This window comes from Budorcas taxicolor, chromosome 10 (genome assembly GCF_023091745.1).
Source record: "Budorcas taxicolor isolate Tak-1 chromosome 10, Takin1.1, whole genome shotgun sequence".
NCBI lineage: Eukaryota > Metazoa > Chordata > Mammalia > Artiodactyla > Bovidae > Budorcas > Budorcas taxicolor.
The window spans coordinates 83,628,265-83,645,898 of NC_068919.1; the positions used below are offsets into that span (position 1 = coordinate 83,628,265).

General features: G+C 37.8%; 2 protein-coding genes across 4 annotated transcripts in view; both read left to right on the forward strand.

The window, feature by feature from the left end:
• Positions 1–17,634, forward strand: part of LIN52 (lin-52 DREAM MuvB core complex component) — a 117,223-nt gene that overhangs the window by 11,675 nt on the left and 87,914 nt on the right. For all 3 annotated transcript variants that reach the window (XM_052646488.1, XM_052646490.1, XM_052646489.1), the window contains exon 5: positions 1,959–2,042. In XM_052646488.1, coding sequence (XP_052502448.1) covers positions 1,959–2,042 — 84 coding nt within the window. The remainder of the gene's footprint in view (positions 1–1,958; positions 2,043–17,634) is intronic.
• LOC128053971 (small nuclear ribonucleoprotein E-like) lies at positions 16,705–16,983 on the forward strand. Its single transcript, XM_052646491.1, has one exon. It carries the CDS (start codon positions 16,705–16,707, stop codon positions 16,981–16,983), a length of 279 nt encoding a protein of 92 aa, XP_052502451.1.

The window sequence follows — 17,634 nt, forward strand, 5'->3', positions numbered from 1 at the left end:
ATCAATTTCTCCAACAAAGAATACTGTAAGTAGTGAATATTTGATAAATGACTTGAAACTCAACCACAAAGTAGAAATTTAAATTAAAAAACATTCATTTTCCTTGATTTTGCTCTACTTTATTTAATTTTTAATCGTCCTTCTAGTGGTAAGATTCATGATGGTGGTGAAGTAATAGACTGAAGTTAAGGTAGAAAATCCAGGATTCTTAAGCTATTTAAGCAGCTGAACAGATCGAGGAAGTCTACTTATGCAAGATATAGATAATAATTGTGGCATGATAAGTTGCAGAAAATAACACCTCTATTTGATCTCAGAAGTAATTCATTGTTCTGCGTGAAATACTTAAAAGCAGATCCCCTCCTCCAGCCAGGGGAAAATTAAGTCTCAAGGGCATCTCAGGTTCATTGCTTTAATGTTCCAAACAGACATTTATATATTCCATCAGCATGTATTTTCTAAGGAAACCTCAAAGTTTTAGTAAAGGATCAGAGCATTATGTTTTATGCAAATTGACCTATGTCTTAAGCCTAAGACATAGGGTACTATTTAAATGAAAATCTTGGAAAGTAAGTTTTTACTTTAAGTCTACTGTCTTCTTTTCTGGTAAACTTTAACAATTTTTATAGGCATTTGATTTGAAGGAAAAGTTTGGATTAATATTTAGTCTTTTTTTTCTAAACAAAGTATGCCTTTTATGATAGAGTGTGCTGGAATAATTACTGAGTTTACTAGGTTATAAGTTATTTTTCTATGTACAGTGCAAGTATATTGGAAACTGTTAGAGTTTTAAGTGATAGAATGTCAAATCAAACTAGCTTAAGCAAAAGGATTTTATTCACATAAATAAAAATTCTAGGAGTAGAAATACCTTTGAGCATATCTCGATCCTTGACTCTTAATTATTTACTTTTTATCACTATTTTATTTAGTGTTTTATTGCTATTTTATTATTAATTGAAATATTGTGTATGTGTGCTCAGTCATATATAACTCTTTGAGACCCCATGAACTGTAGCCTGCCAGGCTCCTCTGTCGATGGAATTTTCCAGTCAAGAATATAGGAGCAGGTTGCCATTTTCTACTCCAGAGGATCTTCCTGACCTAGGGATTGAACACACCTCTCCTGGGTCTCCAGTACTGGCTGGCAGATTCTTTATCACTATGCACCTGGGAAGGGCTTCCCTGGTAGCTCAGCTGGTGAAGAATCTGCCTGCAATGTAGGAGATCCCGGTTCTATTCCTGGGTACGTTGGGAATATCCCATGGAGAAGGGATAGGCTACCCACTCCTATATTCTTGGGCTTCCCTGGTGGTCGGCAAGTAAAGAATCTGCCTGTAATGTGGGAAACCTGGGTTCAGTCCCTGTGTTGGGAAGATCTACCTGGGTTGGGAACAGCTACCCACTCCAGTATTCTGGCCTGGCCAATTCCATGAACTATATAGTCCATGGGGTTGCAAAGAGTCGGACATGACTGAGTGACTTTCACACTCACCTTCTTTTCACCTGGGAGGTACCAGCTGGACCAGTGAGGACTTGTGAATGACGGTGGAGATGGTGTCCATACTGCAAGTCAAAGATCTGTCTGTAGGCTTTCTCAATGCTGTGTCCAATCACAAGCTTCCATATTTTAGTAGTGTATTCATTTTGTATGATAGCAAAGCAAATGTTATAAAAGGATCCTCAGGATAAAACACGTAATTGCTATTGTATTTATGCTAACTCTCTTCTCGTTAAGTGGGTAAGTTCATATGAGGCATTTGCAGTGGTGGAAAAATTCACTGGTTTGTATGTCTGTGTGTTTAGGGTGAGTGAGTGGATAAGAAGAGATATGGATCCATTTTCTATTTACTCAATAGTAATTAAGTTTGAAAACTTTTATAGCAAGGGTTTGCAACCCACGTGAGTTGTTACTAGAAAGGAGAGAAATGGTATTCAAGTGAATGATTCTGTTTCAGAACTGGGGAGCCTCACCACAGCTAACTTGATGGAGAAGGTACGAGGCCTTCAGAACCTGGCCTATCAGTTGGGGCTGGATGAGTGTGAGTACCCAGATCACATTTATTTAGGGGCCATGCTGTGTATTTCATGATGCGTTCGGGCATAATTCAGGAAGTATCTTTATTAGGTGTTCTAAAGTGATTCATGGGATCGCAAAGAGTCAGACATTACTGAGCGACTGAACTGAACTGAACTGAAAGGTAAGAAGCCACTGTAATCCATGAAGTAAGCCTTTTACGATAGAGTGTGCTGGAATAATTACTGAGTTTACTAGGTTGCAAGTTATTTTTCTCTGTACAGTGAAAGTATATTGGAAACTCTTTGAGTTTTAAGTGATAGAATGTCAAATCAAACTAGCTTAAGCAAAAGGATTTTATTCACATACATCAAAATTCTAGGAGTAGAAATAGTTTTGAGCATATCTTGATCCTTGACTCTTACTGACTTTTTATTGACGTAGAGTTGATTTACAGTGTTGTGTTAATTTCTGCTGTACAGCAAAGTGACTCAGTTATACTTATATATACATTCTCTTTTATATTCTTCTTCATTATGGTTTATCACAAGGATGTTCAATATAGTCCCGTGTGCTGTATAATAGGACCTTGTTTATCCATTCTAAATGTAATAGGTTGCATCTGCTAAACCCAAACTCCCAGTCCATCCCTCCCCAGATCCATGACGCTTAGTGATGTCTTAGGAATGTGCTCTTGTTCTTGCTTTTGTTTTACATTTCAGAGTTCTGCTTCAGTCATGCATTATTATTCTTTGACCTTGCACTCAGGCAGGTGACCAATAGGAGCTCCAGTTTATATGTCTTTAAATCTTATAATCCCAAAAGGAAGAAGATGTTTTCTGAAAATTGCCCAGAAAAGGTCCTTGGGAGGCCTCTGACTATTCCATCTTGGCTTACATACCTTTCCTGGAACCAGTCCTTTAGCCAAGTAGCATAGAGCACTGAGATGGGCCAGCCTGGGGGCGGGGTGCACATGCCGATTGGAACCTTAAGTCTGACTCAGATCATGTAGAATGCATTTGAGAAGGATTGCTTCCCCAAAGGAAGGGTATTGTAACACACTAAAAATGTAATCTGCCAGTACGAGTAATGCTTTTAAAATTCTGTATTTCTGTCTGCTCTCCAGTCTTTTAGTTTAAAATGATTTTTAACTATATTTCTTTCCATACTCTGTTCATTATAAAACTGGAAACGGAATTGTAGATTTTCACTTTGTAATTGAAAGAAATACTCAACATAGAGTGTTAGAACTTCATTCTCATTGGGTAGGTACTTCCTGAGACCTTGATAAATGCACAATTTTGAGAGACTACTATAGCTTATAACTTTCTTCAAAACTGTTTTGTACTGATTAATATAATTCCCAACAGCAGTTTAACAAATTGTTTCTTTTGTTTATAGAACATGTAGTGGATTTGTCCACATCATTGATTTTACTACCAATTCAACATTTCACTTTAAAATTTAATTTAAAACTACCAATTTTCGACTAATAGCACTTCCTTAGTCCTGTTTTTGTTTTCTTTATTTCCATTACTATCATTAGCAGTTGATGTTTGTTTCCCAAGAAAACATTTTAAAATCACTTCATGGATCAAGGAGCAGAGAGCCACAGGCTGCTCTGAGACATGGTTGCTAGGTGGTCTGCGATGTGCCTGACTCCTCTGTATACTAGTCATTTATTTCTCATGATTGAAGCTTGTCTTGGCAGAATTACTCTTTACCATGTATGTCATAGACCTCAAGGGTTTATAATGAAAACCCCATGATTATTAAATTCATAAATGCGAGACTTATACAGTGTAGAACTTGATTCTGTTTCTAGCTCTGGATAATACATGCTGTAATGATCACAGTGATCGCTTTATCTATGTCAGTTTTTCTTATGGAATAAAATTTTTTCAAACTTTATTATATAAAAAGATGCTATATTACTGAATGTATTTATCAACAGTGTTGTCTCTGGTTAGTTGTAGATGAAATTACTATATTCCCTCTGATTAGTTTTTCTTTTCCTATCTTCCTGCTGAGAAAGATAATGAAGTAGTTTTTTCTCTACTTTTTATTATGAAAAATTTCAAACATATACCAAAGGAGAGAAAGTAGAATATTGACCTTATATACTGACGATTTGGTTTTATAGTTAGCATCTGGCCAATCTGTTTCAACCTCTGCCAACCTACATAATTAAAGCAAATCTCAGGCATCATATTGTCTCACTACTAAATAACTTCATATGTGAGTCCAAAAGACAAGGACTTTCTTTCCTTTTTTTTTTTCTGAAGTATAATTGTGATTCTATTAATTATGCCTAAAGAATTTTAACAGACTTGTTTAATATCAGATAGCCAATCAGAATTCATATTTCCCTGGTTCACTCATAATTGTCTTTATATAGTTGGTTGGTTTGAATCAGGGTTTAAGTAAGGTACTATAATTGATTAATAAGTCTCTTAAGCTTCCCTGGTGGCTCAGAGGTTAAAGTGTCTGCCTGGAATGTGGGAGACCCTGGTTCGATCCCTGGGTCGGGAAGATCCCCTGGAGAAGGAAATGGCAACCCACTCCAGTACTCTTGCCAGGAGAATCCCATGGAGGGAGGAGCCTGGTAGGCTACAGTCCATGGGGTCACAAAGAGTCGGACACGACTGAGCAACTTCACTTTCACTTTAAGTTTCTTTTAATCTGGCATAGTTCCATCTCCCTATTATTTTCCTTTGCTATTTATTATTGTTACTTTTTCTGTGGAATTTTCCCCACTCTGGATTTTGTTGCTTTTATCCCTGTGGTAGTGGTTAGTATGTCCATCTATCCCTTTTTATTTCCCAGTAATTAGATTTAGAAGCTCATACAGATACAGGATGGATTTTTATTTTTATTTTGACAAGAATATTTCATAAATGGTGTTGTACACATCCTTCAGAAGGGTACATCCTATCTGGTTGTCTCTCTTTGTGATGTTAAGATTAATTCATTGATAAAGGTATTGTTTGCCTAATCTGTTACTCATAAAATTCTCTATCAGCCTTACAACCAGAGTTTTAACAGCCATTGAAAACTGCCTAGATTCACTATTTTATTATAGGCTGTGAAATGGTATTATACTAATTCTATCATTCCTTCTTATTAGCTAGGATTTTTCTGTGAAGAACTCTATCTTAACGAACTCTTCATTATTTATTACCTTGAATGCTGTTCTTACTGGATAAATGATTCTTTATCAGTTTAGGATAATGAGTTGGTTCTCTGAGCATCAGTAAATCTATTTTAATGTCTTTGCATAGAAACAGAAACTTGGTATGGTTTGTTTCAGTTTTTATTCCACACGGCTAAGATCATCATTATTATTAATTATTTATATTTCTAAAACTTAAGGCTTTTGGAGGTAGGGGTTTGAAGTCACCTAACTCAGTGACCTTAAGCAGGGAACCAAAATTCTGCAGTAGAAATGCTTGTTTCTGCCAGATGAGTTCTAGGAGCACAGCTGAGATTTCTCAAAATTATTTTCTAGTTCAAAATACAGCTTTCTTTCAATTTCTGTAGCAGTGCTTTGCTACTGATTGTCATTTTCCCTGATCATAATAATTAGTTGACATGCAGAAAACATTTTTTTGATTTAGAATTGGTAAGAGTCACATTGATATGTAGTGGATTTCTTGGCTATAACCTCTTTGTTTTATTGTGTATAGGGTATTTGCATAAAAACAAGATCCTTTTTGTCCTTACAGATTATTCATCTACTCTAGGGGTTGACATTTACTTGACACCCTAATCTGGTGTTTCGATATCTCAATCCTCCTTCCTGCATTAATTGAGAGGATGACATGGATGAAAAATAAGCAGTACGAACTGATGAATCCCCAAGGACCCTGATCCTGTTTTCATGCAAATATCTGTAACTGACAAAGATGATGAAAAGAAAAAAAACGCAAAAAAAATTTGTCCTCGAAACATGATTGTTTGTCACTTCCCTGGAGCATTGTTAAGTGTTAGTATAGAAAAAATGTGAGCCTTCTAGGGCTAATAGTGACTAGATTGTATCTTTTGGAAGATGAACCCTGCCTCTTGATTTAGCACATGATTATATCTCAGATAACCCTTTTGGTGTGCAGGTTTTAGAATGCAGTAATGTTTTATATAGATATTTATAGCTTTTCATGATTGGGGCCCTCAGACTTTATATGGGCAGTTAATTTATATGAAATTCCCATGAAATATATAGAATTATAAAAAACTACCTTTAATGTATGAAGAATTCCATTTCTGTTACTTCTGTCTGAGTTCTGTGTCCTTCTTGTCTTACCAAAACTATTGTAGTCACCTTCTAATTGCCCTCCTTGTGTCTCAGCTACCTCATATCAGTCCATCTTGTTTACCAATATGAGGTTAATTTTTCTAAAGTAGCGTTTGCTTTCTGTTTGTCCTTTACTCTTAAGTCATTAGTAGTATTTCATTACCCATACAATAAAATTCAGATTCCTTAACATGGCTTTCAAAATCCCCTTACTCTGGGCTGAGCCTAATGTCTAGCCTTCTTACTGCTCCCATACAGAATATCATGCATCATTTGCATTGGAAATTCTCTTCCTGGGACACTTCCCCATCTTAATTTGATTCATGTTGCTCCTTTTCTCAGGAAGCCCTCCTTGACCTATTTCTAATATAGGAATTTTATTTGTCCTTCATTATTTAGCCAGAATCTACCTCTTTCATCAGCCTTTCCTTTTCAAATTTGATCTAGAAAGTAAACTCACTTTTCTGACCTCCGAGTAGCTCCTAGAGCAGTTCATTTGTTTCATTTTTTGTCACTTTTACCATTCTGGGAGACTTGGTTTGTGTCTTATCTCTTAGATTAATTGTAGCTCTTGAAGGTAGGAATCATATTTTGGAGCTGTCTTCGTAACCCACAGAGTACCTGCCATATGGTAGCTGTGCAGTATGTATTTGCTAATTGGATGACTGAATGATGCAGCTCCTTGATGCCTTTCGACGAAATGAACAGTTTTTTTTTAATGAAATCCATTCACTTAAAAATCAAAACGTGGAGCTTCTGGAAATTGTTCTTTTCCTGGATAGTTTGTGTTTTAATGATGAATAGTAGCATTTGAAGATCTCATAATGTCTGAAATTTTTCTTTTATGACAGTGGATGATCAACCACACATAGTAAATATAGTGTGAAGCTTGTTGATAATGGTTTGATTTTTCCATCTACCTGACCCCTACTCCAGCGTTATTATGACCTGGGCAGTGGTCATGATTCAGTCATGTAAGTTGCAGCAGCACATCTCTTGTTTTATTCCTCAGACCCATTGAACTGTCATAAATCTTATTGAATATTGATTCTCAACAGTTTTTGTCCTATAAAAAAAAATTTACCCCTGTCTTTTAAGGCTGCAAACATTTTAGTAATTATGTGGATGACCTGCTTGCTGGTGATATTCAAAATAATTTTAAATGGAATGTGAAGATTGGGAAAGCAGCAGATCATGCCATTTGAAACTAGAGCTAAAGCTTGGAGTTCTGACTCATTTCTTCCTTTTCCTTTTTTTTATGACAGCTTTGAGTGAGTGAGTGAAGTCGCTCAGTCGTGTCCGACTCTTTATGACCCCATGGACTATAGCAGCCTACCAGGCTCCTCCATCTATGAGATTTTCCAGGCAAGAGTACTGGAGTGGGTTGCCATTGCCTTCTCCAGAGGATCTTCCTGTCCCAGGGATTGAACCCAGCTCTTCCGCATTGTAGGCAGACGCTTTACCGTCTAAGCCACCTGGAAGTCCAATGACAGCTTTACTGAGATGTAATTCACATACCCTACAATTCACTTATTTATAGTGTACAATTCAGTGATTTTTAGTATTTTCAGAGATGTGCAGCCATTACCACAATCAATTTTAAAACATTTTCGTCACCCCTCAAAGAAATCCTATACTCGTTAGCAGGCACTCCTCATTTTCCGCTAAACTCCATAGGCCTAGGCCACTACTAGTATACTTCCTGTCTCTATGAATATCTCATGTAGACATGTCATATAAATGAAATCATATTATGTGGTCTTTTGTGACTGGTTTCTTTCACTTATCATAGTATTTTCAATGTTCATCTGTGTTGTAGCATGTATCGTGACTTCATTTCTTTTTGGAATTGAGTAATATTCCACTGTTTAAGTGTATTTATCTACTAGTTATTTACATTATATTTATCCACTAGTTAGTGGACACTTGGGTTATTTCCTTTATTTGGCTAGTATGAATAATGCTGCTGTGAACATTCATGTACTAGTTTTTATGTGGACATATGTTTTCATCCTCTTTAGTTTATGACTAGGAATGGAATTTCTGGGTCATATGGTAACTCTATATCTAATCTTTTGAGGAACTGTCAGAATATTTTCCTTACTGGCTGCACCATTTTACATTCCCATCAGCAGGGTATGAATGTTACAATTTCTCAACACCTTGCCAATACTTACTATTTATTTTTTAAAAATTATTACAAAATCTGTCCTAGTGGATATATTATGGAGAGTGATATTTCACTGTGGTTTGGATTTGCATTTTTCCTAATAACTAGTGATCTTGAGCATATTTTCATGTACCTATTGACTAGTTGTATGTCTTTTTTAGAGAACTGTATTCAGGTCCTTTGCCCAGTTAAAAATTGAATTTTTTTTAAAAAAATTATTGAGTTTTAAGAGTTCTTTATGTATTCTAGAAACAGGTTGCTTTTTTGGTATGTAATTTGTAGAGGGTTTTCTTACAGTTGTGAGTTACCTTCTTTCTTATGGTATTTTTTGAGACACAGAAATTTAATTGTAATGAAGTCCAATTTATCAGTTATTTTTTTGGTTGATTGTGTTTTGATGTCATACCTAAGAAACTATTGCCTAATTATGAAGATTTATACCTATGTTTTCTTCTAAGAGTTTTATTCTTTAGCTCTTATAGTTAGGTATTTGATCCATTTTAAGTTAATTTTTTATATATGGTATGAGGGTAGGGATGCAAATTAATTCTTTTGAGTGTGGATATCCAGTTGTTTCAGTACCATTTGTTGAAAAGACTATTCCTTTCCCACTGAATTGTATTGGCATTTTTGTAAAAAATCAGTTGACCATAAACATGAAGTTTTACTTCTGGACTCTCAGTTCTATTCTACTGACTTGTATATCTATGCTTACAGCAGTACCTCACTGTTTTGATTACTGTAACTTTGTAATAAGTTTTGAAATTTGGATTTGTGAGTTTTCCAACTTTGTTTTTCTGTTTCAAGATTTTTCTCTTTTTTTTTTCTTATGTTCTGGGTCTCACAAATTTCCATAGGAATGTTAACTTGTCAGTTGTTGCAACAAGGTAAGATGACATTTGAGTAGGAATTGCATTGAATCTGTAGATCAGTTTCAGGGAGAGTATTCCCATCTTAATGAAATTAAGGTCATTCATGAATGTGGTATATCTTTCTGTTTATTCAAGTCTCCTTTCATTTCTTTGAACAGTATTTTGTAGTTTGCAAAGTATAAGTTTTGTGCTTCATTTGTTAAAATTTATTCCTAAGTGTTTTAAATTTTTGATGCTATTATAAATGGAATTGTTTTTCTAATTTCATTTTCAGTTTGCACATTGCTACTGTAGAGAAATACAATCAATTTTTGTATATTGATATTATATCCTGCAACTTTACTGAACTTATTTATTATTTCTCATTGTATTTTAGTAGATTACTTAAGATTTTCTATATACAGAATTGTCATATGCAAATAGAGATATTTTACTTCTTCATTTCCAATCTGGATGTCTTTTCTTTCTCTCTTTTTTTCAATCCTTCCTTTTCTTTCCTTTCTTTCCTTTTCTTTCTTCTTATTTCATTTTTATCTAATTGCCCTGGCTAGAAATTCCACTATGGTGTTGAATAGAAGTAGCAAGAGTGGACATCCTTGTCTTCCTCTTGATCTTAGGGAGAAAACATTAAGTATGATATTGGGTTTTTTGTACATGCACTTCGTCAGTTTGAGGATGTTATCTTTTTTGGGAGGCAGGGTGCTGGAGAGGGCATACCATTCAGCTTGTAGGATCTTAGTTCCCCAAGCAGCGATTGAACCCAGGCCCTTGGGAGAATCATAGAGTCCTTAACATTAGACCACTGGGGAATTCCCTGAGGATATTATCTTTTATTCTTAGTTTATTGAGTGTTTTTATCATGAAGAGGTTGAATTCGATGCATTTGTTCTTAATTACACTTCACCATAAACCATATAATAGAAATCTCAGTTTGATTTATATTCATTTACTTGTACGGGTTTGAAATTACCTTGTACTGTACAGGAAAGACTGGCTAAAAAATTGTTAAGTAAAGAAGACCACATTCAGTATATTACTGTCTAAAAAGCTTTAAGAAATTTAGCTTATTTTACTACAAGTAGTTGCTTCTGCTAATCCTGTATGTTCATTTAGCTATTTCAGGAAGGATTCTTGTTGTTGTTCAATTGCTAAGTCGTGTCCAACTCATGAACTGCAGCACACCAGGCTTCCCTGCCCTTCACTATCTCCTGGAGTTTGCTCAGACTCATGTCACTGAGTCAGTGATGCCATTGAACCATCTCATCCTGTGTCACCCACTTCTCTTCTTGTCCTCAGTCTTTCCCAGCATCAGGGTCTTTTCCAATGAGTCAACTCTTTGCATCTTGTGGCTAAGGTATTGGAGCTTCAGCTTCATCACCAGTCCTTACAATGATTATTTAAGGTTGATTTCCTTTAGGATTGACTGGTTTGCTCTCCTTGTCATCCAAGGGACTCTCAAGAGTGTTCTCCAGCACCACAGTTCAAAAGCATCAATTCTTCGACACCCAGCCTTCTTTATAGTCCAACTCTGACATCCATACATGACTACTGGAAAAACCATAGCTTTGACTATGTGGACCTTTGTTGGCAAAGTAATGTCTCTGCTTTTTAATACACTGTCTAGGTTTGTCATAGCTTTTCTTCCAAGGAGCAAGCGTCTTTTAATTTCATGGCTGCAATCACCATCTGCATTGATCTTGGAGGCAAAGAAAATGAAATCTGACAGTTTCCACGTTTTCCCCGTCTATTTGCCACAAAGTGATAGGACTGGATGCCATGATCTTCATTTTTTGAATATTGAGTTTTAAGCCAGCTGTTTGACTCTCCTCTTTCACCTTCATCAAGAGGCTCTTTAGTTCCTCTTCACTTTCTACCATTAAAAGTAGTGTCATCTGCATATCTGAGGTTGTTGATATTTCTCCCGGCAGTCTTGATTCCAGCTTGTGATTCATCCAGCCCAGCATCTCACATGATGTACTCTGCATATAAGTTAAATAAGCAGAGTGACAATATATAGCCTTGACATACTCCTTTGCCAATTTTGAACCAGTCTGTTGTTCCATGTCCAGTTTTAACTGTTGCTTCTTGTCCTGTGTACAGGTTTCTCAGGAGGCAAGTAATGTGGTTTGGTATTCCCAGCTCATTAAGAATATTCCACAGTTTGTTGTGATCCACACAGTCAAAGGCTTTAGCATAGTCAGTGAAGCAGAAGTAGATTTTTTTTGGAATTCCTTCTGCCTTTTCTAAATCCAGGACTGTGCTTAGGCTAAATTTAATCAGTTACCAGTTTTAAAAGTAACATTTATGGTAAAATAAGATTGAGACTTCCCCATTCAAACCTGGTACTTCATTCTGGTAGTCTGCACTGATGAAGTTGTTTTTGCACTACAGATTATTTGGTGCAGCTTTTCTTTCTTTCTTTTCTTTATTTTTTGACCATGCATTGTGGGATATGGGATCCTAGTTCCCCCAATCAGGGATCACACCTGTGCCCCCTGCAGTGGAAGCACAGAGCCCTAACCACTGGACTGCCAGGGAAATCGCTGATGCAACGTTTTTTGGTGGATGGAGAAGGGCATGGGAATCCACTCCAGTATTCTTACCTGGAGAATTCCATGGACAGAGGAACCCGGGGGCAGACTACAGTCCTTAGGGTCTCAAAGAATCGAACATGACTGAGGCAACTTAACACACACACACACACACACACACATGCACATACACACACAGGTTTGTGCACAAGCAGACTACAGTCCATAGGGTCGCAGAGAGTCAAACATGACTGAAGCGACTTCATACACAGACACACACAGTCCATAGGGTCACAAAGAGTTGAACATGACTGAAGTGACTTCACACACAAAGTTCAGTTCATTTGCTCAGTTGTGTCCGACTCTTTCCAACCCCATGGACCACAGCACACCAGGCCTCCCTGTCCATCACCAACTCCTAGAGTTTATCCAAACTCATATCCATTGAGTCGGTGATGCCATCCAACGATCTCATCCTCTGTCATCCCCTTTTCCTCCCGCCTTCAATCTTTCCCAGCCTCAGGGTCTTTTCAAATGAGTCAGCTCTTCACATCAGGTGGCCAAAGTATTGGAGTTTCAGCTTCAGCATCAGTCCTTCCAATGAATATTCAGGACTAATCTCCCTTAGGATGGACTGGTTTGTTTTCCTTGTAGTCCAAGGGACTCCCAAGAGTCTTCTCCAACACCACAGTTCAAAAGCATCAATTCTTTGGTGCTGTCCAACACTGACATCCATACGTGACTACTGGAAAAACCATAGCTTTGACTAGATGGACCTTTGTTGGCAAAGTAACGTCTCTGCTTTTTAATATGCTGCCTAGGTTTGTCATCGGAGAAGGCAGTGGCACCCCACTCCAGCACTCTTGCCTGGAAAATCCCATGGACGGAGGAGCCTGGTGGGCCACCGTCCATGGGGTCTCTAACAGTGGAACACAACTGAGCGACTTCACTTTCACTTTTCACTTGCATGCATTGGAGAAGGAAATGGCAACCCACTTCAGTGTTCTTGCCTGGAGAATCCCAGGGACGGGGAGCCTGGCGGGCTGCCGTCTATGGGGTCGCATAGAGTCGGACACGACTGAAGCGACTTAGCAGTAGCAGCAGGTTTGTCATAGCTTTTCTCCCAAGGAGCAAGCGTCTTTTAATTTCATGGCTGCAGTCACCATCCACAGTGATCTTGGAGCCCAAGAAAATAAAGTGTCACTGTTTCCATTGTTTCCCCATCTATTTGCCATGAAGTGATAGGACCAGATGCCACAATCTTAGTTTTTTGAATATTGAGTTTTAAGCCAGCTTTTTCACTCTCCTCTTTCACTTTCATCAAGAGGCTCTTCAGTTCTTCTTCACTTTCTGCCATAAGGGTGGTGTCATCTGCGTATCTGAGGTTATTGATATTTCTCCGGGGAATCTTGATTCCAGGTTGTGCTTCATCCAGCCCGACATTTCGATTGATGTACTCTGCATGTAAGTTAAATAAGCAGGGTGACAATATACAGCCTTGACGTACTCCTTTCCCAATTTGGAACCAGTCTGTTGTGCCATGTCCTGTTCTAACTGTTGCTTCTTGACCTGCATACAGATTTCTCGGAAGGCTGGTAAGGTGGTCTGGTATTCCCATCTCTTGAGGAATGTTCAAACTACTGCACATTTGCACTTATCTCACATGCTAGCAAAGTAATGCTCAAAATTCTCCAAGGCAGGCTTCAACAGTATGTGAACCGTGAATTTCCAGAAGTTCAAGCTGGATTTAGAAAAGGCAGAGGAACCAGAAATCAAATTGCCGACATCCATTGGATCATCGAAAAAGAACTGTTACCTTTGATAATTTCTTATTTTAATCCATGAAGAAGGGCAGGGAAAGAATAACTGGGATTCTTATACCCTGGATGGTCTTCTTTGTGGCCTGATATCAAACTTACTTTATAATTCCTGTACTTCTATCTATAATAGTTAAAAGTTAAATTAATTGTACTTGATTGATTAAGGAGAAAAATGATTTTTCACTAGCCTTTAACCTCTAGATGGCAGCATGAGTCTTACTGTACTTCTGGCTTTTTCTCTACCCTTATCTCATAAACTGGGTTTCTTATGGAGATACAAATTCTTATGACTTTACTGGACTACTTGCCTAACTTTGTTGATGCCTAACTTTGTTGATGCCTAACTTTGTTGATGCCTTACTTGAGTTTTAGCTTTTTGTTTTTCCTTTTCATCTCTCCATATTTAAAAAAAGGTTCTTTTCTTAAGCAGTGTGTATTTTTGATGCTCAGTTTCCCTGTTGTCAGAAATAACATTTTACTTTTGATTAAGGAGATTGGTAGAAAAAACCAAAAATGTGGTAATTTAATTCAGTAACTTCCATACCTGGATCTAAGACCCTCAAAATGGCTTCAGCTCTCTCATCTCAGATTGTCTTCTTCTGTCCTTCAACTCTCCTGGTTATCAAGTGGTATCAAACAGTGCCTTATTAAAGTAGGAATGTAAGCTAAAATTGATGAAATAAACCTAGATTTTCAAGGATAGCTTGTTTTAAAATAAAGTTTTCAAGTGCTTAGCCATTTTGAGTGATGAGATAATAGCAAAAGAAGAAAGTGTTCAATTTAGCAACTGTTTGAGTGCCTACTTCCTACAAGGCTCTGTAGGGGATATGGAGATGAATAAGACATAGTTACTGCCCTGTGTAGATTAAAATCTAGTAGAAAATGGAGATAAGACAGTTACGTAAATGATTCTTAATGGAAGGTAGAGGAGGTAGCTCTGTAAGAGTACTAAGAACGCTGGGGATAGGGGAGAAGTGGCAGTTACATTTGATTGCTACAGAAATGGCAGATAAGTTTCATATTGTATGTGAACACAGATTGATTAGTGAGGATTTCCTAGGGCTGTTGAGCTGAGAATTTTGAGGAGTCTTGATTCAGAGAAGTCCATTAGTATGTCGGCTGTGGATCAGGGAAAGGGGTGTGGTAGTATTTACTATTTCTGGATCATTGAAGATAGACTTTTTAAAGAACACAGGTTTTTGATGTGGAAATGGAAACGGACCATATTCCAGGTGGAATGAATATCTGAAGCAAGCAGAGTTTGAAAGAACAGTTATGCTCAGGGAACAGTGTGAGTGATTTAATACGGTCTTTAAGAAGCCCAGTTTATATTAGGGCTCATAAGAACTAAATGGAGGGAAATAGGAGCTGGGCTGAGGGATGAGGAATTAGACTCATAGGTAATGGAGAGCATGTGAAATTTCTTTAAAATGTATTTTAATGACTGTAACGTTAACTAATTTTTGTTATAGATGGTTTGTAGGGATACTTTATTTACTAAAAGACCGTTTGCCACAAATTTGTTTACTGTAAAGATAAAGAAGAAAGTAAAGATAACCACAGCCTTACCAGTAAGAGATGGCCACTGTTGATGTATTTCCTCATCCTGGCCCTCCCTTTTCTATTTGTGTAGGGGTGTGTGTAGTTTACATTTCTACTTGGACCCATATGTATACACAGGCATGCTTTTTAACATAACTGAGGCTATACTGTATGTATGAAAGTCAAGTGAAAGTCAGGTCGCTCAGTCGTGTCCGACTCTTTGCGACCTCATGGATAGTAGCCTGCACCAAACTCCTCCATCCATGGGATTTTCAAGGCAAGAGTACTGGAGTGGGTTGCCAATTCCTTCTCCAGGGAATCTTCCCAACCCAGGGATCGAACCCAGGTCTCTCACATTGTAGACAGACGCTTTAAGTTTTTGTCTGTGCTCCCCCTCCTATTCTTTCTATCTTAAGCATTTTTCTGCTTCATTAAAAATTCTACCAGTGAAGATTTCCGAGTAGGGAAGTCATGCACCTTTAAGAGGCAAAATGCATACGATAGAATGTAATGGTAGAGACAGGAGGCTGGAAGCTAGCAAGGACTGTGAGTCCACCAAGAATGATTGAGGGCTTGAATGAATAGTGGCAGTGTTAATGGAAAGAAGCGTACCAACAATAGATGTTTCAGGTATATAATTTTCAGTACTAGATGGGTAAACTGTCTCGATGAATCTTGGGGAGTAAACTGTAATTAGAGTTTACCATGATGTTTTGAGCCTGCTTAAGGACAGGGAAGTCAGAAAGAGAAGAAAGATTTGGTTAAACTAAAAAATCACCTCTTTTACGTATTATTCCTTAGTAGGTAGGCTTCCCGGGTAGCTCAGAGGGTGAAGTGTCTGCCTGCAATGCGGGAGACCTGAGTTCGAACCCTGGGTTGGGAAGATCCCTGGAGATGGAAATGGCAACCCACTCCAGTACTCTTGCCTGGAAAATCCCATGGACAGAGGAGCCTGGTAGGCTACAATCCATGGGGTCGCAAAGAGTTGGACATGACTGAGAGACTTCACTTTCACTTTCAGTTAGTAGATGGGCATCTTAATTGTTTTAGAAATAAGTAAAAGCCGTTTGTATAGGTTAGTGTTATTAATAGGATGAAAACAATGCTTTTGCCTAGTTTAGTCACATTACTTAGGTAACAAGTAATGTTTTAGTTATTTGTTTTCTCAGGGAAATGCGTGTGTGAAATAAGATATCCATAACTTCAGAATGGGTTTTTGGGGTCTCTATAACCTTTGGCAGATCATTACACCTCTCAATTGAATAGATTACTTTTGCATAGTTTTCTTGCATAGTAGTGCTTTTCCATTCGGTTAGCTACCTAGAGCTATGAAGGAAACTGTTATGTTCTTTGTATATGGTAGACATCCAAATCTTTGTTAACTGGAAAAAAATATCAACAGTTTAGAAGTTGCTTTCTGAGAGAGAGTGTGGAGCAGTGTGGTGCTTGTGAGCTTCCAGCATGGCGTACTGGGGCCAGGGCCAGAAGGTGCAGAAGGTGATGGTGCAGCCCATCAATCTCATCTTCAGATACTTGCAAAATAGATTGCGGATTCAGGTGTGGCTTTATGAGCAAGTGAATATGCGAATAGAGGGCTGTATCATTGGTTTTGATGAGTATATGAACCTCATATTAGATGACGCAGAAGAGATTCATTCTAAAACAAAGTCAAGAAAACAGCTGGGTCGGATCATGCTAAAAGGAGATAACATTACTCTGCTGCAAAGTGTCTCCAACTAGAAGTGACAGATGAAGTGAGAAATTGTTTGGCAGTACCAAACAATTGGGTTTTTTAGGTGTCCTTTGTTAGAGATGTAGTTCTAAAACGTGTATTCATATTGTTCTGCTCACCCTTATGTTATTACCAGATGACAATAAATGCTGTGGGACTGTTAAAAAAAAAAATCAACAGTTTAAACTTGAATAATGGCAATTGGCCCAGAATATTTGATGTTGATGCGTCTATTTTGTTGTTGTTGTTTCTCAGTCACTAAGTTGTGTCTGACTCTTTGCAGACCCATGGATTTGCAGCATGTCAGACTTCCCTGTCCTTCACTATCTCCCAGAGTTTGCTCAGATTCATGGCCATTGAATTGATGATGCTATCTAATCATTTCATCCTCTGCTGCCCCCTTTTCCTTTTGTCTTCAATCTTTCCCAGCATCAGAGTCTTTTCCAGTGAGTCAGCTCTTCGCGTCAGGTGGCCAAAGTATTGGAGCTTCAGCTTCAGCATCAGTCCTTCCAATGAATATTCAGGGTTGATTTCCTTTAGAATTGACTGGTTTGATCTCCTTGCGGTCCAAGGGACTCTCAGCAGTCTTCTCCAACACCACAGTTCGAAAGCATTCATTCTTTAGCACTCAGCCTTCTTTGTGGTCGAGCTCTCACATC